The 22078-nt window shown below is 33.4% G+C and overlaps 1 protein-coding gene across 1 annotated transcript; it reads left to right on the forward strand.

Moving 5' to 3' along the window:
• Window positions 1–2116: 2116 nt before the first annotated feature.
• LOC123658227 (scm-like with four MBT domains protein 2) lies at window positions 2117–20906 on the forward strand. Its single transcript, XM_045593671.1, has 8 exons — window positions 2117–2306; window positions 5563–5973; window positions 8017–8139; window positions 8386–8514; window positions 9313–10178; window positions 14052–14227; window positions 20027–20154; window positions 20359–20906. The coding sequence occupies exons 1-8, from the start codon at window positions 2235–2237 to the stop codon at window positions 20836–20838; spliced, it is 2385 nt and encodes a 794-aa protein (XP_045449627.1). The 5' UTR covers window positions 2117–2234; the 3' UTR covers window positions 20839–20906.
• Window positions 20907–22078: the final 1172 nt, after the last annotated feature.

Genomic DNA, 22078 nt, shown 5'->3' on the forward strand with positions numbered 1-22078 from the left:
TGTTGATGTCGCAACACAAGTCGCCAAGAGAAAGTGTTCACATAATTCTAATAATTTACCACAATAACTTTATATTGAACACCTTTAACCACGCACAAATTGCAATCAGTGCTATTGGAATATTATCTCAAAATTTTATTGTTTTGGTTTAGAGTCTGAAGAGTTTAGCGTTTATCAACTAGTATGAAAATCAAAAACTTAATAGATTATGTATAAAAGCGTATATAATGGTACGTCTAACTTAAATGACAATGGATTACCACTCGTTCATACATTCCGTCATCAATACGTCATTCTCTTATTCTACAGATTATATCGGGCGCGCTCCACCTAAAGCCCACAATGCCATCGATCACAACCGCTGAAATCGCAGTTCCACTATCCACTAACGTAAAAAATGCTGCGGGCGCTATAGTAGTAGGCGAATTTTATAAGTGGAACACATATTTGGGCGTTGTCAGGTTGACACCTGTGTGCTCGCAATATGACGGCATGGTGAAAACTTGAAGCTGTTGGGATTGTGAGTAAATATTTCGCGTGGATTAGTAGGGTAAAATTTAATTCAAAATGGATTCCTGAATTTATCGTTGCGTTTTTGCCGAATCGAATGAGGAATAACATTCACAATTTGACATTGACAGTTGTTGTTTTAAGTCCCGCCACGTTTTGATGACCTACCCTAACCCACTTGCCTAACCCTACCCAAATAATGATATTTGTAATAAAAATAATACTAATAGATAGATTTTCAATAGCTCAATTCAACTACGTTGTCCTTTAAAATTGCTCACCTTAAATTATTTAATTAAAAATCAATAAAATCGTTGAAAAAAAATATTTATCAATACTTTCAAACTCCTATATCTTTTAATGTACACAATATTTTAAATTGCTCTAAGTGATAAAAAACTGCTCAAGTTGCATTTATAATTGGTCAAGTACAATGATGAAGTACAATTTGTAACAGCTCCACTTTCCTTAATTGTTAAATAAAGTTTACGCCGCTTTATCTATATTCCATATACGATAATATACTCGATTGGCCTTTACGTCCGAGGAGATGTTTTGTTATGACGTTATCACGTTAAACTATCATCCGTAAACCAACTTTACAGACAACTAATTTTTTATATGTCTAAGGTGTCACATCCATGAAATTCAGCTTAATCTTGAATAACAGAAACAAATTTCGATAGTATAAAAAAATACACTTCCCGTAAAGAAATTACTGCAGCTACACTCATATGATTTTTGTGTTAGTGGAACGCGAACGATAGAATCATGGGCACCGCGATCGTTGCGGACGCTTAGTGGAACGCGGCCTAAATGAGTACTAAAACATCCTTTTAATATTTATTCTACTTTATGACTAAAACGAATAACCTACATTATGATAACATCCGTCACATAAAAATAAAATAAAATAATATGAAAAATGGAGCGAGGGTGCTTAGTTACGTTAATTCAAAATGTTGATTCTAAATATTTCAAGTACCTACTTAATATTTCTTAGCAACGAAATCGAATTCCTTACGTATCTTTAATAATTTTTTAATTGTAACTGAGAGACACATTCTTTTATAATAACAATAATAATATATTTTTTTTATTTTATTAAAGTGACCAGTGACTCATTTTGATTAGTAAACAATATTTCTTACATACTATTTTAGTTTAATTATTACAATTTTTTAAAAAATAAATAAATGTTACAGTTAACTTACAAAACACACGAATCACCGCTGTACCGTTCCAATTGCAACGGCACAGCAATGATTCATGTATATGCAATCCAGTCTACTGGACTCTTTGCTACTGCATATCATGCCCGAAATTCCGTTGAATCCGTTCCGTTCCGTTCCGTTTATGTATATACTATTTTGTACATAGAAATTATAAACATATGAACTTAAATCGAAATCTTGTAGGTGCTAATTGTGTTAAAAATTTAAAATATTACTGTCTTTTTTTAAAAGAATCAGAAGAGAGAGAAAAAGAAGAGATAGAAAGAGAAAGAGATATTTATTCTTGCACACTACCTGTGTCAAAGATGAAACATTGAGAACAAATTGTCGTGGGTGATTATGTACCTATTTCAAATTTCAATATCATTCGGTGAACTAAAAGCGCAGAGAAAGGTGTTACGTTTGTTTCAGGCTTTTTACCAATTTTAATTTTTTTTAAACATAATTAGTTAATGAGTTCAGTAGTATAATTATTTATTAGTAAAAGTGATGGAGTTCGATTGGACTAATTACTTAGAAGAAACGAAAAGTATTGCTGTCCCCGAAGAATTATTTCCTCATGTAAGTCGCTACTTTAAACTACTGTTTAATGTTGTATAATGATAAAGTAGTTTTGTTTCGTTATTAATTATTTTTGTTTAAGTTGGATGAAAGTAAAAAATAATAATAAACTATTTGCTCTTAATAGTTTAAAATTGCTTATTTAAAATCATAAGTGAGTAATATAAAAAAATCTTTCGACAACATCGCAACATAAAGGCCATGTAAAGCTATTTTTAGAATTTAAGTCCAGAAAATATTAAGATTGTGTAAACATGTTACATTTTAATTTATTATTGTTGTTTTATATAAGGTTTTTGTTTGTTATTATTTAAAATAAAAACATATGTTAAAAGTATAAAGCCACGAATTGTGCCACATTGTCGAAACGTAATAATATAAATGGCTAATTAAAATCTATTATTCCAATTTTATTAATTGAAGTTATTTAATTTTTATTCGAAAAATAATGTGAAATATGCTTGTTATATCAAAAGTCAGACATTTTCGTAGTAATTTTAGACCAATGTTCTTAAAAATTGTTTTTAAACTAATATTAATTAACGTGTAATTAAAAATTAAAATTTTAATTAGTAATTGCTGCATAATTCTCTTTTAACATCATTATATGAATTACAAATTGTTAAAATCATTTACAGCCAAAGTATTTATTTATTTATTATAAAAAGTTATAGGGACTTGATCAACTTTTTTGCAGAAAAACATAATTATCTTAAACAATATAATTTTGACTTACTATCTTCATTATTTATATAATAATAAAGAAAAATAAATAAATAAATGAACGTGAAATAGTATTTATATGTATTAAAATAAATAAGATTCTAAAATTATTTTTAAATATATACTTATTTTTAATATCAAATATACACTAATGCCAGATAACATAGCAATAAGCAGTGTATATTATCCAAACTTATTTAGCTATTAGTAAAAAAGAATCAATTTCTTCAATCCATAGTATAATAATATTTGTTGTATAAGCTCAGTACAGAACTATATTATACATTTTCAATAAGGAAAACTTAACTACCTCGAACACTAACTACTGTGTGGTTACAGCAGTAAAGAATATAGCCACCCCCTCTCTTCCCGTGGGTGTCGTAAAAGGCGAATAAGGTATAACACAGTTCCACTACCACCTTGGAACTTAAAAAGCTAACCGATAGTGGGATATCCGTCCAACTGCTGGCTTTGAAATACACAGGCTGAAGACGGGCAGCAACGTCTTCGGCGCGACAAAGCCAGCTCTGCGGTCACCAACCCGCCTGCCCAGCGTGGTGACTATGGGCAACACACAAAAGCAAAGCAAAGTTCACGCCATTTTTGGCGCGAACTCGTGGAGGCCTATGTCCAACAGTGGACTGCGATAGGCTGAAGTAATGATGAGTGAACTACCCCGAACTCTTCAAAGTGTTAGTACATGAGTAACTATAAAAAAAAGTTATTACCATGAATTTGATTAAACTATATTTCATTAATCTCGTTATTAAAACAATATAGTAAAAAATATAGTATTTAAACATTTTCTGCTCTAAAATTAAATATTACATGATTATTTTTAAAATAAGCATTTTTTACACAATGGAAACATTATAATAATGACAAAGATTAGAACCAGAAAAAGCTAACAAAATTTATTAGAAAAACTTATGTATACTTATTCTTTACATTATCTTGATGTTCATTATAATTATATATTAACCTTGAATAAAATGTGTCTGTACGATGCTAATTTCAAGGTGACGGTATGAAAATGAGCACAATGTTTTCTTTTAATGTTTTTACAAAATTTATTGTGTTTCTTAGTTTCCGAGTTTCTTGCCGATTCTTCTCTGCAGAATCTACATTCCGAATCGGGTGGTAGCTTTACTTTTACGAAAATAATAATTTATTTTAAGTTTTAATTTGTAAAATGAAGATTCGAAAGTGCTCATGGGACCTATTTGAATAAAGCTGTTTTTTATTTTGATTTTGAAATAAATTATTATGTAAATGTTGAATAGTTCTGTTGTATAAAGAGCTTTCTATTGTTTTAATATATTTAAAAAAAAAATGTTTTTAATGAAACTCTTTTCGACTGTCTACACCTAAGTTATTATCCTCTTGGCTTAAATTACTTTAACTTAATATTTTGTAATATATAATCTGATTTAAGAATTGTCTATAATTTACTGCTGGCCAAAAATTTCTTACTGTTTCAAAACCTTAAAACGTAAAACTATATATGTTTGAAACGTATGTAGATAATACTTTTATATGTTATTGGTACGTTAAATATATAAATTAAACGTTAATATATATATATATATATATATATATATATATATATTACTACTATAAATACATATATATATTACTATAAATAATAAAATAATAAATTTATACTTAAAATTTTGCTTTTCTTCGGCGCAACGTCGAACGAAAGCTCTACTAGAACCTATTTTTCTAGAACAAATTTTACAGCACATTTCTTGCTAAAATTGAAGAGTATCTAATAATAAAAAAAGTTATCTAATTTGCAGGTAAGCAAAACGTAGATGTTTTGTTATCTCTTTGAGATTTAAAGTTTATTTAAGAGAAGATTTTTAGTAATGAAATTTTTGACCAACTTGCTAGCAACTTGCAACTACCTACATAATTTATTATATATTTACACCTTTACACTACATTCATATAATGTAATAAGTAACATGGAATTAAATAATTTCTACTCAAATTATATGTGTTCGAAAAAGTTCAGAAGCTGTAATTCTCGACCTAATAGAAAAATATGTCAAGGATTGCCACAATTTGTATTACGAAACACCAATGCTTGGGTTAGAGAGTAAATTATTCAACGGCCTAAAACATTCATACATATATATTTGATGCCTATGTTAAATGTTTTACGTAATTTCGTCCAATTTCAATGTAATGTGTAAGGATATAACTAAATAAGTATTAACCTTTATGTGATAATAGTTTTGGGCAGAACTCCTTTTAAGATCTTATTATATTACGTATATTACGAAAATGATTTATGATGATTGATTGAATGAAAATCCATTCCATTATCTATACGTAAGATGGCCGACATTGCTAGAAAATTCTCTGATGATAAATTTTAAAGCAACAAAAACTGGGAATGTACCTATTTTCTACGAAACCCGACATCATTCTTTTCGGAAATCGTGAGATATTAAACTTCATAGAACTGAAATATTATTTTATTGTGTGAAAATGAAAATAATCCTTGGAATTATTTCTATTACAGGTGGAAGCTAGTCTCAAAAATGGTATCAAACAGGGCATGCTTCTCGAAGTATGCTACAAAAACAATCCTGATGTATACTGGATAGCTGAAATCACAATGGTGTGCAGTCACCTCTTAAGATATAAGTTCATAGGCGCGCAAACCGATTTTTGGTGTGACATATCCTCGACAAAAATCCACCCATTAGGATGGTGTGGAAAACATGACGAATTGATCGAACCCCCAGACGAGGTGAACGAAAGATACGGCGATAAACTCATAGAGATAATGCAAAAAGCGGTTAGAGACCGCGATTCGGTAACTATTGAAGCGCTCAATAACAAAGGATTGTCACCAATAGATAGAATTAAAGTTGGAATGAAAGTAGAAGTCCAGAATATTCTCGATCCCTACCGATATTGGATTGCCACAGTAAGTTAAAAATTTCACTTGAATGTTTTAATACCGTCTTTAAGAAAAACATCTAAAGTTTTAATAGTTAACGATATACACAAGAAAGTTTTTTTTTTTTTAATGAGGAATTTTTTCTCGAATATACATTTTCTTGCCCTAAATATTTTTTCTATTGGTGACCCACTTCACTTCCGCCTATCGCAATCCACTGTTGGACATAGGCCTACAAAAGTTCGCTCCAAAAATGCCGATGACGGGTTGGTGACCGCAGGGCTGGCTTTGTCGCACCAAAGACGCTGCTGCCCGTCTTCGTCTTGTGTATTTCAAAGCCTGCAGTTGGATGGTTATCCCGCCATCGGTCGGCTTTTTAAGTTCCAAGGTGGTAGTGGAACTGTGTTATCCCTTAGTCGCCTCTTACGACATCCACGGGAAGAGAGGTGGTGGCTACATTGTTTACCGCCGTAGCCACACAGCAGTTGTTCTATTGCACGTAACATTTATTACTATTACAGTGTGTTAAGTTTAATACATTGATACAAAAAACATTAACGATATACTCGTATACACATTATTCGAAGTGGTCTCCATTAGCTGTAATACAGTCCTCTAAGAGGACCCAGTGGTCTAGAAATTTCGAAAAAATTGATTTTTTAACCGACTTCAAAAAAAGGAGGAGGTTACTCAATTCGACCGTATATATATTTTTTTATGTATGTTCGGAGATAACTCCGTCGTTTATGAACCGATTTTGATATTCTTTTTTTGTTGAAAAGGAGATATCCCTAGTTTGGTACCATGATAAGGAAACCAGGATCTGATGATGGGATCCCCGAGAAATCGAGGGAAACTCTCAAAAATCCGCATAACTTTTTACTGGGTGTACCGATTTTGATGATTTTTAATTGAATCGAAAGCCGATGTTTATCATGTTAATCAGCTATTCCAATACCATATACCCTCGTACTTTTCAAACTCTTAAATTTCTTTAGTTTTTTCAGCTATTTAAACTAAAATATTTCCCTTTATTACCACTCAGGTAAAGAAACCGAAGCAAATGCGTTCCACCGAACAATAGAATTACTCACTGAACCGACCGGCTCGACTACCTGCTATAGCGCTGACCATTTAAATAGGTTTTACAACATGAAATACTGAAAATATCGTCACCAAATTTTAACTGTATATTTTTGAAATACTATTCTTTCGAAATATGATAATTAGTGTTTGCAAGCAAACGAAGAAAAACCGACTTCAATTATATCGACAAGTAATACAACGTAGGTAGTCGAAAAAATTGTCAAGTAAATACGCATTATCAAAGATTACTCCAAAAGTTGTAATCGGATCTCGATGAAATTTAAATGTGACCACATGATAAACATCGGCTTTCGATTAAATTAAAAATCATCAAAATCGGTACACCCAGTTATGCGGATTTTCGAGAGTTTCCCTCGATTTCTCTAGGATCCCATCATCAGATCCTGGTTTCCTTATCATGGTACCAAACTAGGAATTTCTTCTTTTCAACAAAAAAAAAAAAAAGAATTATCAAAATCGGTTCATAAACGAAGGAGTTATCTCCGAACATACATAAATATATATATATATATATATACGGTCGAATTGAGTAACCTCCTCCTTTCTTGAAGTCGGCTATAAAAGATATTTTCAAAGTTTAAGGGTGCTAGTAGGGTGGTAAGTAATGCTAGATAAACGAAAAAACAAAAACTGTTTAAAAGTATTGTTTAGTTCGTAAAAGCTTAATATAATTTTAGAGTATTTTTAAAATGTATAGTTTCGTGGGTAATCATCTAAAACAATAAAATTTCAGTCAAGTTAAACGCTTCACACTCAACGGCTCCCGTTAGTAAATGAATCCTGTATCGGTTGACTGTAAACACGTGCAACATACAAATATTTACCATGAGCTTGGATCAAAACTGCCACCATTGAAACATCAGCCTGTATTGGGATTTCTATTTGAAAGCTCACACTACGTTGTTTCACAATGCCGAAACTCAAATAAAAAGGAGCGAAATGAAAGTTTATACAATATTTCAGGTCCGTGATAACCTCGGTGGACGCCTCTTACTTGCTTACGACGGCGCTGACGAAGATTTGACGCCGTTTTATATATTTTATTGCAATCCTCGGCTAAGCAGTTTCGGTTTTGTCACAAACAAGGTAATAATAAGTCTTTGTATATCTACATACCTATTTATCTAAAAGTGAAACTAATATTATAAAATCAAAAATTTGTAGGTTACAGTTTGTTAACCTATGTGCTGGATTTCGTTCCACACAATTTTTTATTCAGAAAAGCTGATGCTTAAGTTTCACCGCAGTTGTTCATACTGTTATGACCATTGGGTCCATTGATAATGGTCAACTTTTTATCAACAATGTAATGTTTCTTTGATATTGTTCCAGGGTTCCCCGTGGCAGTTCAAATATCCTGGCAAAGTGAATAAGTTCTCATGTAAAAATAAACTTAGCGCTCAGTTGAGACAGAGCGCCGAGGAATCTATCAAAGAACCGACGCCAGCTGATTTATTTCAGGTATATATATATAGTGTTTCTAATGCCAATATTTTTATTCCTTTGTAACCCAGCATTGTCTCTTGAACCGTCAAACGTTTGAAGTTTGAAAAACTGTTGTGTTTTCTGAAATTTTCCAATTTTCTTTCTTTCTAAACACTATAAAGAAAACTAAAAAATCTTGAATTGGTACGGTAATTCTCGAAATTTCGAGCTAAGCAATAAATTTAGCTATTCTTTTTAAAACTTACAACTAATAACAGCTATGGTCTAGTGGTGCGAATAGCCGCCTTAAACACCTACAGTACGATAACCGCTTGGGATGCATGTTTATAGAAATATTTCTTTCCGTTTTTTAAATCTGTCCTTGTGTCTTGTCCTACCCACCGTGCCTCGGAGAGCACGTTAAGCCGTCGGCTCCGGTTGTTGTCATAAATATCTGAGAGAGATCGTTACTCATAGAAGGGAACATATCCGCCAACCCGTAGTTGAGCACCGTGGTAGATAAAGCTTCAATCCTTCTCCTACATGGGGAAAGAGGCCTATGCCCAGCAGTGGCATATTACAGGCTACAGCTACAATTAATTGTTCCATATAATATGCTTTCCTGTAAATATCCAAGTCGCTCGTTACCAAAGATAGCTGCTATCAGTTCATCGTCACAAACCGCCGCATCAACTGTGTAGTTTTTGATGCCAATTATCGCATTCACTCTGTCATTCTATACTGTATCTCATGAATCATACGCTGAATGCGAATAATTTTAAAACTTAAAGTAGCTTAATTTCAACATTAAATGTGTTATTTATTCCTCAACAGCCAAACCCAACCTTAGAAGCACACAGTTTCGCAGTGGGCATGAAAGTGGAAGTGCTAAGTCCAGTAGACATGAACACATTCTATCCAGCAACAGTCACAAAAATCTTTAATAATTTATATTTTTTGGTCGTAATCGACGATCACATAGATGATTATGAAGAGACAAAAATGGCCTGGATGTGTGATAACATGCATCCTTACATATATCCAATAGGTTGGGCGCATCGGAATAAATTAGAACTTAGGCCACCCAAAGTTTGGAAAGAAGGACCATTTGATTGGGAAGAATATTTATCTATGACTGCGTCAGTCCCAGCACCTGATTACTGTTTTGGCAACAAAGACCTTTTAAAGGGCATCGAAGTAAACATGAAGTTAGAGGCTGCGAATCCTCTAAATCACGAAGAAATCCATGTTGCCAATATTGTGTCCATCATAGAACATATGTTATATGTAGAACTACTACCAATTGGACAGAAATATTGGTATTCCCAAGACAGTGACATGTTATTCCCCGTGGGATGGTGTGACAGTAATAATTATGAACTGCACATACCTGACACAAAACCAAAAGAGCTTCCTAAACCAGTAGAAGAGCTGAAAACAATTAAAGAGGACCTGAAAACTAGTGAAGAATGGTGTGATAGAATATATTTCAATTACAAATGTTACGCGGGACCGTCGATAAGTCGAAATAAATTGTCCCAATTACCAAAACATGTTGGTCCTGGACCATTACTACTTGTACTAAAGGAAGTATTGAATAAAATAATATCGGCCTCGTACAAACCGGCGAAGTTACTGAAGGATTGGGAGACGGAAGGACCGCCAGAGGAAGGCATGAGGCTAGAAATGCTACGGGCAAAGTGAGTAGTAATACAACTTTTTTTTAATAAATGTACCAAAACAACGTAATTTTAAGTTTTGAAAAAAATATATAATAATTTTATTCAAATATAATGTACTTAAATAAACAAATAATGTTATTTAAAAGTTAAAATTCTTAAGTGATTATTAGCTAATGACTTATACAGAACTAGCTGTACCCTGCGCGCGTTGCTACGCTTTTTTTTTGGTCGTACCAACTCAGAAACCTTTGTGAGCTCATGCACAACACTTTGCTGAAGATCATGACATGATCAAACGCATAGTTTACGATTCTATGAAGGACATACAGATAAACATTAATTTTTATATATACAGAATTTTTGCTAAGCTACATAAAGATTAGATAATCACTAATAGTACAAAAGTCTAGTATTTTTTTTTAAATATAATATTATTTATTTAAGTAACCAGTGACTAATTAATATTTAACTGCAATATTTTCTCATGTTAAGGTAGATTTTTCTTTAATTTATTACTACTATTACTTACCAGGGTTGTTGCGAATATTCACCTCCGCATCCGCAAATGCAGATCATCAACATTGATTTATTTTTTTGAATCCGCATCTGCATAAATTAATGCGGATTTTTTTAACCGACTTCCAAAAAAGGAGGAGGTTCTCAATTCGACTGTATTTTTTTTTTTTTTTTTTTTTTTTTTTTTTTTTTTTTTTTTTTTTTTTTATGTATGTTACATCAGAACTTTTGACCAGGTAGACCGATTTCGACAAATTTTGTTTTAATCGAAAGGTGGTGTGTGCCAATTGGTCCCATTTAAATTTATTTGAGATCTAACAACTACTTTTCGAATTATATCTAATAATGCGTTTTTACTTGACGCTTTTTTCGTCGACCTACGTTGTATTATACCACATAACTTTCTACTGGGTGTACCGATTTTGATAATTCTTTTTTTGTTGGAAAGGGGATATCCCTAGTTTGGTACCATGATAAGGAAACCAGGATCTGATGATGGGATCCCAGATAAATTGAGGGAAACTCTTGAAAATCCGCAATAACTTTTTACTCGGTGTATCGATTTTGATAATTTTTACTTTAATCGAAAGCTGATGTTTATCATGTGGTCACATATAAATTTTATCGAGATCTGATAACTACTTTTTGATTAATCTTTGATAACGCGTATTTACTTGATATATTTTCGTCACCTTACGTTGTATTATACCTCATAACTTTTTACTGGGTGCACCGATTTTGACGTTTCTTATATAAATTAAAAGCTACTATTCGTCACGTGGTCCCATTCAAATTTAATTGAGATTTGATTAGTAATTTGTGAGTTATATCTAATATTGCGTATTTACTTGACGGTTTTTTCGTCACCCTACGTTGTATTATACGTTATATCTTTTTACTGGGTACACTGATTTTGATCTTTTTTGTATAAATTAAAAGCTAATACTTGTCATGTCGTCCGTTTTAAATATGATTGAGATATAATGAGCAATTTTTGAGTAATCTTTGATGACACGTATTTACATGACGATGTTAAGACGGCTGTGGTCATGTTCAATACTTTGCCACAACGCCATCTATCAAAATTTAATGAAATTACTTCGTTCACTATCGATCAAATTACAATATTCCACTAGAGTAGAGAGTAGCAGTTTATTCGTTATAAATATATTTGAGCTTTTAATTTTTGAGTTATCGCTAATACTGGGTATTTACTTGGCTATTTTACGTCGACCAACGTTATATTAACCTCATTACTATTTTACTGGGTGGACCGATATCGATAATTCTTTTTTTAATCGATAGGTGGTGCTTGTCATGTGGTCCCATTTAAATATAATTGAGATTTGACTCGAACTTTTTGAGCTATATCTGATATGGCGTATTTACTTGACTGTTTTTGAAGTTTTCTCCTTAAGAATCGATTTTCATTTAAGGCCCCGGAATGAAAAAATTGAACAGTAAAATCTACTGAACGAATGACCTTGTTAGAGATGGCGTTCAGACGTTTTCTAATAACGCAATTAGGTTCCGATAGATGGCGTTATTGCATTCATTTATTTACAATTTGATATAGTAATAATATATTTCTTAGACTAGTAAGCCTTTTTGTGCCTATTTAGACAGTTGATCTGAAGGGGTAAAGTCCAGTCGTGCATCGGAGCTGTGTGAAAACATGAACATTACATATTTTTAATAAAAAAGACATAAACCGTAATTCAATATAAATCCGCTTCAACTAAAAAACCCGCCGTAATAAGCGATGTCAGCGCTTCGCGCGAATCGACGACGGGCCTTTTATGAAATTTCTGCCTACAATCATGTCGCTAACAAAATGTTAGAAATAACAGTAGAACATTATATAATTCTACAATTTTATAATGTCGCGTTATATGGAATACGAACAAAATATTACTATTTTTTCGTCGATCTACGTTGTATTACTCTTCGATGTAATTGAAGTCGGTTTTTTTTTCGTTTGCGAGCAAACACAATTATTTCGGATGCGGTTCTGGTAAATTTAATAAAAGATTCTTTTTTATAAGCGTAGCACCTTAACTTTACCTGTAGACTAAACTCAGATGAGCCTTTATCATCTCAGGTTCTTCTATCATCTTCATTATCGTCATAATCATCAACCTATCACAGTCTACTGCTTGACGTAAGCCTTCCCTAGGATACGCCATAAGATCCGATCAACCACTTTTGCCATCCAGTCACTACCAGCAACCCACTTCAAGTCGTCGGTCCCTCGACTTGAGGGCATATAACATTGTGTTTGCTAAGCCATGGCGAGAAACTTCTTCCTCCACCGAACATCGGTTCTACGGAATATATGACCATCTCACTGCCACTTCGGTTTGCTACACTTCTAAACTATGTCAGTTACATTCGATTAAAGCCAGAAAGTCATTTTGGACCTTGTCCCTTAGTGAGGTCCAGAGCATAGACCTCTCCATAGCTCTCTGAGTGACGTGCAGTCAGTGGACTAATTTCCCCGTTGGGTTCTAAGTTTCGCTTCCGCCATGACTGATAGATCGCATTGGTTGAACATCTTAAGGCATTGTGACAAGGATGTCCCAAAGATGTGATGCAGCTTTCCAAACGCTGTCCAGCCCAGTTGCGTTCGTTTCGTAATTGCACCTTCGAATTCGTCTCTAGCCAACTGAAATGTTTGCCTGAGGTAGGTATACTCCTAGACAACTTCTAGGGCGTAAATCTTCCACATAGATTGGTTTGAGAATGACGCGGTCATTGAATATGACCTTGGTCTTTTTCATGTTCATCCTAAGTCCATCTTGACTTGAAGCAGTACTGAGGCTAAAAAACATTTTCTGCAGGTACTGTAACTATTCTGTCATTAACATTGTCATGGGCAAAGTGGAGATGCGCGAGTCCATTGACATTGATGCCTCATCCATCCTACGATAGTGAAAAAGACGTCTTCCAATGAAAAGGGTCGGGAAACACCCTGTCGTACACCCCGAAGTAGCTGGATGGGTCTTGGCTGGCAGCACTTGGACCGACATCTGACTCATACTGTCTGGCTTAACATATATACTCATATGAAAGGAATCGGATATTGACATTACATCCACAAGCTTAAGGTCACACAGCGTGCTATGAAATGGGCTATGCTTGAAGTCTCTCTCAAAGATAGGATCGGAAATAAGACTATCCGCGAGATAACGAATGTAAAATAATCTTTAGTCAAATTAATAATAATAATTAGTTAAATCAGTAAGTTTAAGAGGCAGTGGGCTAGTCACGTACGTTGCAAGACCGATGGCCCCTAGTGTGTTCATCTTAATACCCCATTCCGATGTTGAGAACATAATATAACATAATTATTTATTAATTCATGTATTATTCCAGATTGAAAACGCGACCATACCACGCCTACGTCCCAATAGTGACAACAGCGGACCAAGTGGAGTCCTTTTGTAGAGATGTGTGCGTTAAGCTGCAGGCCTGTCCGACTCTGTTTGGTCCCATTGAATACCCAGACCAGTGTCCACACAACTGCCAGCAAGTTGAAAAATCTACATTTCGTTAGTATTGAACTTTAACTAAATTAGCCTTCAAATAAAATGAATCATCATAATCAAAAGTTACACCCAGCAAAAATTTATGCGGTAATAATACAGTCAATTGAGAATCTATTCTTTTTTGAAGTCGGTTAAAAATTCAGCAGGCCATATTTATACACGGACTGTTTTTACCTAACGCAAATATACACTCCACTTGAGAACTAATACTTATTATGCCTGAAACATTTTTTTAACATTGTCAAAAGTTATAGTCAAAATATATATATACTAAGAAACTACTGACAAGCTCGTTGCCGCAGTTTATAGTGGCCCTGATTTCTGTTCCGCTGGTTGCGGGTTCGATTCCCGCCTGAGTCTGGGTGTAATATTGGTATTTATATATGTATTATTTCTGTGTATATTTGTCAAAAAAAAAGTTATAACAGTCGACTGTTACCTGTAACGCAAGCATTAAGTTGCTTACCATAGGAACAGACGATTGTGTGTGTATGTTATGAGATATTTATTTATTTATAAAGAAAATCAATATTCGATTTGTCATTAGAGCCTGTATAGTACGGGCGCGGAGCACGAAGAAATTCATACATTGACCCCTCCTCTTTTGTCTTTGTCGCTCGCGTATAAACATATTGCCGTTGCGCTCACACAGGTCTAGTGACAGCCGTATTCACAGATTATCAACCTTTTTACTTTTTTTTTTTACCAAGTCACAAGATTCATCGTTTTTCATTTTTAATTTAACTCAAAAGTTAACATTACTTATATTATATGCAAATGTGTGTTTATTTGTGTCTTTTTTCACACAGCAACAGATCTAAGATTTTTTTGCATATACAAAGTACAGCCACCAAATTGTACACATAGTAATATATACATACACTAACTTATATATATATATACATATATGAGTTCGATTTCGATTCTTTTCTACGATTAAACAAAAAAATATTTTATTCTGTGATTAGTCCGATCCACAGATAGACAGCGTAGATTAACGGCCGAACCCAATATTCAATCTATCTCTGGTTATGTCCTACTAGAGACAGAAATATCTATCTATCATTCATTTTACTGACCCAATAAACTTGTCGACGATAGGCAATCTTATCCTTCAAAGCTGTCTATCGACGAGAGGGAGGATAGCTTACTAGAGATAACAGTTCGTATGAAAATGACAGTGTAAGCGTCCCAATAATAATAGAGTTCTATCTGTGAGTAACGTTGGTTATCTTTAGTAACAACAATATCCGATCTATAGTTTTCGGGGGATAACTAAGATTTATTAATTGAAAAAGTATTTTCTTTGTTTAAAATAAAATTAATTTCGAGTGAAAAATAATGGCAGACTCAATTTCAAGTAGCAGTTCAAGTGATATTGCTCTTTTGCAACAATTAATTGAATAAAAATAATATGTTTCTTGTGAAATAATACTTACTTTACTCATCTTGTGAATAAAACAAACAATTTGGTGAATGATTGTACCTATAATTTGCAATGATTTGTATAATTTGATTTGTAAAAAAAATATACAAATTCAAACGAAACAACGATTCAATAAAGCGTAATGGCGTCGTAGCGTCTTTTCGTGTCGTGTTAAAACGTTCCGTTACTAGATTTACCATGGATTCCATATTAAAATAATATTATTTATTATAAATTAAAAAGTCTGTGTAAAAATTAATTTGTCCATATTTTTATAAAACAAGATTACTTTAATATGAATAAAATTTGTATGACAAATTTAAATACTACAAAACATCTGTGTAACATAACTGAGGCCGTCTGTGACGCTGCGTATACTGGAATGTAAGGAAGAGCTCAGGTAGCCGGTCTATCTACAGCTAACTGGAGATAGTAGTCCCCTATGCGAATTATTGGGACAACTACAAAGGATAGATAGTTAGTTATTAGCAGTCGATGATAACTACCTATCTCTATCTTTAGATTGAATATTGGGTTCGGCCGTTAGTGTGGTGTGCAAAAAACGAGTTCTAAGACATCCCAAATTCTAAACTCTATCGATTTTTTTAAAGCTTCGTACTTTATATAAAAATTTTGAGAACCACTGGCAGTAGGCAAAAAGGTCATTGTACGAAATTCTTTGTGCTCCGCGTCCGTACTATAGACTGTACAATAATAATTATAATATGCTAGACATTTTTCATTTAAAACCTAATATATTTAAAACTGTCATCAAGCAATTAAAATGAACTGTGATTGTCACAGGATATTGCTACTGTAATTTTTGTATCGTATATAATGTTGTGCTAAAAAAAAACTAAATTTGTATTATTTGTACAATTTGAAAGTTTGCCCAACTAATATTTGTTTGAAGTAATTAGTGAAAACTTAAGGTAAAAGCACTAATGCTCGATATTGAACTAAAAGATGACACTTTCGAAAAAAATCTTTTCTACTAAGGAAACTAATCACATAAATAACATTGCTCTTGATGTTAAAGATACCTAGTGCCATCTATGATACATGCTCAAAAGCCTGCGTACATTGTCAGAAGCAAATTTCAAAATGGCGTTAGTTGCCAACAAACAATGTAAGCAGGTTGACATCAGGCGCGTAATTCTTAGCGTTTTTATTAGGGCAAGTGACTTCTGAACAGGTATGATTTTGTGTTATATATATTATTATTGGCTATTTTTGGTTTCGATATTATAAATGTATGAACTTATTTTATATATACTTTGAAACTTGAACTTATTGAGTTATTAGAACCATTACCTTGTTATTTTGGTTTGTTTTTGTATAAGTTTTAAGTAGTGTATACTATTAGTACCAGAAATTAATAAAAAACCTAAAAGATGACACATGTGTCATGACATCTACTAGGGATACATCAAATTGAATTTGTTAGCTTATTTTAATGCAAATTTAGCCTTTATGTTGTAAAAATAAGGTTCATGTCTGAGTTTCGTTTGTTTTACACTAGTCTAACTAAAAGAAGACAATGTCAACTATTAGGGTATACTAGATGTCAACTATTAGTATCCATTAATTTCAGATTAAGGTTCAAGCACGATGCCGCCAGTAAAGGGACAGATGTTTAGATACTCCGAAGCCGATATGGAAGCAGCCATAGAAGAATGCAGGCGGGGTGTTCCGACAGCTACTGCGGCGAAGAAATTTGGTGTTCCGCGGGTAACTCTACTAAACAAAGTTAAGGGAAAGGTACCTATTAGACGTAAAATGGGAAGAAGCTGTTATGTGACTGAAGATATAGAAAAAATACTCGTAACATGGACAAAAGCTATGGTCAAACAAGGGTTCCCAATAGGAAAAGATATTTTACAAGATAGTGTGAAGAAAATAGTTGATGATCTTAACATTAAAACCCCCTTTAAGAACGGTAGACCAGGGAAGAGATGGTACAACAGTTTCTTAAAGCGTCATCCTGACCTTATAACAAGGCAGCCACAAAATTTGACAGCCTCCAGAGCATCTGTAACGAAATCTCAAATAAAAAATTGGTTCCAAGAAGTTAGCATTTACTTAAACAGTAATAATCATACAGATATTCTTAATGCGCCTCAGCGAGTTTTTAACATGGACGAGACCGCTTTTTTCTTGAACCCCAAAGGAAGTAAGGTCCTAGCACCAAAAGGAGAGCGAACTGTGTACCAAAACATTAACACCGATGAAAAAGAATGTTTTACTGTACTTTTGGGTGGCAATGCTGCTGGAGATGTTTTACCTCCAATGGTCATTTTTAAATATGAGAGGATACCACGAGAGTTAGCTTTGTCAGTACCCACATCATGGGGTATTGGTCGTTCGGATAATGGCTGGATGACTAGAGAAACGTTTTATGAATACATATGCAATATATTTCACAAATGGTTAGAAGACAAAAAAATTCCAAGGCCAGTTATACTTTTTATCGATGGACATACGTCACACCTTTCTTATCACGTGAGCAAATTTTGTTCTGAAAATGGCATTATTTTGATTGCTATTTTTCCAAACGCGACACATTTACTCCAGCCAATGGATGTCGCAGTTTTTAGAAGCCTTAAGGGATCATGGAAAGCTGCTGTGCATTCTTGGCGGTTAGAAAATATTGACTCGCCCATTCTACGCAAAGTTAATTTTTGTCCTTTGTTAAACAAGGTGTTAACGGATACATTAGCACCCACAATACTTCAAAATGGCTTTCGTAAGTGTGGACTAGTACCATGGAATCCTGATGAAGTGTGCTGTTTTCAAGGGCCTTCACACTACGAATTTACTGAATTATCACAGATTCAAAAAATGGCAAAAATTAAATAACTGGAATTGGGAAAAATATTTTTGGAAAAGTATATAGATGACGATAAAATTGCAAAATTTAAAAATTGTGAGGTATGGATTGGACCCAAAGAGGATATAGAAATATTTAAATTCTACAAAAATATTGAGAAATGCATAAACAAATTGACAAGTCCAAATTTACAACCAGAAACCGACAGACCTTTGTCTTTAGATCTAAATGAAGGCAATATTACGTTGGATAATCTGGAACCCAAAAGTGCCTCTGAAACAGCGCCCATACTTATAAATGACAACAATACTGATGCAACAGTAAGCAACCAAGACGATAGCCTAATCATACAAAATGAAATACCTCATAATAACAGCTTACATTTAGAGCCAAATCAAGGCAATATTACGTTGGACAATCTTGCTGAGAATTATAAAACACCAGTTAAAACAACAGAAAATAATACCGACAGTATGACTATCAGTGCAGATCCTCTGATAATGCCTTCCACGTCACAATTTTCACAAAATCTCTCGCATAATATGGGCGAAATCATTCCCAGTCCCTTTAAAAGAGCTTTGTTTTGGCCAACACCTAAAGATAATTCTAAAAAAAGGAAGAAAGAAAAAATACCCTCTGTTGTGTCGTCCACGCAATGGCAACAATATTATGAAAATAAGGAGAAAAAAAAAATGAAATGGAAGAATTAAAAAAAGGAGATTAGAAGAAAGAAAGCAAAAAAAAACAGAAGAATGAAGAAGAAAGTAAACTTAAGGCTGCTCAGAAATTAGCTAAGAAAAGTCAAAAGGCTGTGAAAAAGAAAACTAATAAGACTGATATCTAGTTTTGAATACCTAGTTTAAAGTACTTAAAATGTCGAAAACTAATTGACACTTTAGCAATTTTGATTTTCTGAGAATTATTTTTTTATGTTATTTGATTTGATTATAATTTGTTACTTAATTAATAATTTTAAAGCACAAGCTGTGCTCGGTTTTCATTTTAAAGTATGTTTTGTTGATTTGTTTTGATAAAACATATATTGTAATGATGTTATAGTCATGTCTACTATGAGTACCAATTGATGTCTATTTTTGGTGGATTTGATTTTTAATGCTGTCATCTTTTAGTATCTACGGCAAACCTAAGAAAAATCTAATTTTTAGTTAAAAATACGACAATCCTAAAATATTTTATACGAAAAAGATAATTTCGAAATGTTACTCTCAACAGTAAAAAAAATTATAACTGTATTTTTTTTTTTTAAATACATTTGATTTTTGACAATGAAGTTTGATTTCTCCTTAATGTGTCTAGCATTAGTGCTTTTACCTTAATTAGCTTATGAAGTATCTAGTTTGTAAGAATCATATGTGTAATTACAAGATTTGTGATGCTTTCTTCATAAATAAAAAATAAAAATAAAATAAGAAAATAAAATTAACAAAGATGTGATAATATTAAAAACAAAATTAAAACAATATTGAACTCTATCATATAAATTACAATATAAGTATTAATAATTTATATTCATTTTCTTTTTTAGATAATGGTACAGAACGTCGCGGTAGACCGAAGGGTAGCGTGAACGGTAAAAGAAAAAAGAAAAAGGTTCCGGAAAAAAGGGAGAAGGAGCAACCGCTACAGGAGACAGAGAACAGAGATGGAGAGTCTGTAGAGAGTGAGCACAGCGCTGGCTCCGTACCGCCCTCCGAGCCCGGAACACGCCCCACGTCGCCCGATAGCTACGACTACAAGCGCGCCTCGAAGAAAAAGCGGGAGGCCAAGAGCAACTACCCTAAGATGGAGATGAAAACGCGAGGCGCAAAGCTACCCAATTTTGCACTACAAATGAAGGAATCACATTGGAATAAAAAGGACGTTGAAACGATCTACGGCAACTCCTGCGCGACCAAACGAACACACGTGGAAAGCGACACAGAGAACGAGACGAATGCGAGCAGTTGCAATTCGAGGGACGCAAAAAACATTTCCGATGTTTCAGACGGCGAGGAGCCGGAACTGAAGAAACTAAAGTTCAGCACAGACGACCCTCTGCCGTCCAATAATATCGTGTTCGACACAGAAATGGCCTGGATTAAAAAAAAACTGTCACGGAACCCTGCGGAGTGGTCTATCGACGATGTCCACGAGTATCTCAGTAATACTGAAGATTGCAAATTAATAGCTGACAAAATGAAACAGGAAGAGGTCGACGGCGAGGCGTTTATAATGTTAGACCTAGATGTGATAACACATTTCTTGCACATGAAGAAAGAATTTGCTTTGCAGCTCTGCAAGCACGTCAGTCTGGTTAGGTGGTATTATGATAATTTTAACGAGAGTGGTGAAACGTGATAATGTTGTTCCTTTATTATGTTATCTAGTCCTCTGTGAGTTTATTTAAATAAATGTGTAATATATTTTATAATAGTTTTATTTATCCGAATGCATTTTTACGAATTTTTCGGCAAATGTAGTTACAAAATCTGAATATAAAAAATTTTTGACAGCCGTCTTTGTCACCTTTGCGAAAATTCTCATCTAGGTGTATATTATTCTTACCGTTTGAATTTTTTACTGGAATTTCTCTATACTTTATACTTCGTTCTTGTTCTTTCGCGTGATTTTCCAATTCTAACTTTTTCGCTTCTAATTTCTTTAAATTTTCGGCTGAAGCTAACGGTTCTTTTATTCCCTCTAGACATTGACCCCTTATATTTATTTCAGAGAAAATACTTCGATCATTCATTTTTATCTCAACATAACGAGTACCGTTCTCAAGAAAAATGTTTAAAAAATGCTCCTTTTTGTCACCAGTACTAAATTTCGAACTATTTTGACCAAATGTTGAATCAGTCAAATAATTTTCATTTCTAAAAGCTTCAATAGTAGAATTTAGACTATTCGGTAGCCTCTCTTTATTTAAATCGGCATTTGTTTGGCAAATAAATGAATTCTCGTCAACATGTTTTCCTTCAGTGAATTTGCTGCCAGAGACAGACGATTCTGACGAACCTATATGTTGTATCATTTCTTTAATAAAATCTTCCATCTCAACAACTGAATCCCCTTTGTTCTTCTCCAGTATTTCATTAAACTTTTTCCTATAAACTTCGAAGTCTTGCATATTACTGTAAAAATTGTCCAAGATTTGATTTACTGTCGTTTTAAAGAGTTTAATATTAGAATCTAGACTACTAGAGGAATTATTGTCTGTTTGGAGTTCTTGAGACATTTTCTTAAGTATTGTCATTTCTATTTCGTCAAAGGGGTTCTCGGTATTTGACTTCTTTATATCCCCTCGTCCAGAATCATGAATTTTGTTATGTACCAAATGATTAGCACTGCCATCTTTTACTGGTATTTCGTCATGGACATTTTTATTCACACTCGATAACATTTTATCAGAAAGCATGTTTATATCCGACTTGCATTCCTGTGACAGTAGAATTTTATGATATGTATTTATGCAACTGCTGTAACTCTTTCTGACTTCACTTGTTTGATTTTCTAAAATGTAATGTGACGTGAATTGAATTCAAGTTTAAATATGAAATCTGAAGTTAAAATTTTTAAACACCTTTTCAAGATCATC

This window comes from Melitaea cinxia, chromosome 1, assembly GCF_905220565.1.
Source record: "Melitaea cinxia chromosome 1, ilMelCinx1.1, whole genome shotgun sequence".
NCBI lineage: Eukaryota > Metazoa > Arthropoda > Insecta > Lepidoptera > Nymphalidae > Melitaea > Melitaea cinxia.

What these genes read in the sequence shown, in the direction of transcription:
- LOC123658227 (XM_045593671.1), top strand. Translation starts at nt 2,235, where the DNA reads ATGGAGTTCGATTGGACTAATTACTTAGAAGAAACGAAAAGTATTGCT. An exon ending in TCGGTTTTGTCACAAACAAG is followed by an intron (nt 8,140 to 8,385) that starts GTAATAATAAGT and finishes ATATTGTTCCAG; the next exon opens with GGTTCCCCGTGGCAGTTCAA. An exon ending in CTAGAAATGCTACGGGCAAA is followed by an intron (nt 10,179 to 14,051) that starts GTGAGTAGTAAT and finishes GTATTATTCCAG; the next exon opens with ATTGAAAACGCGACCATACC.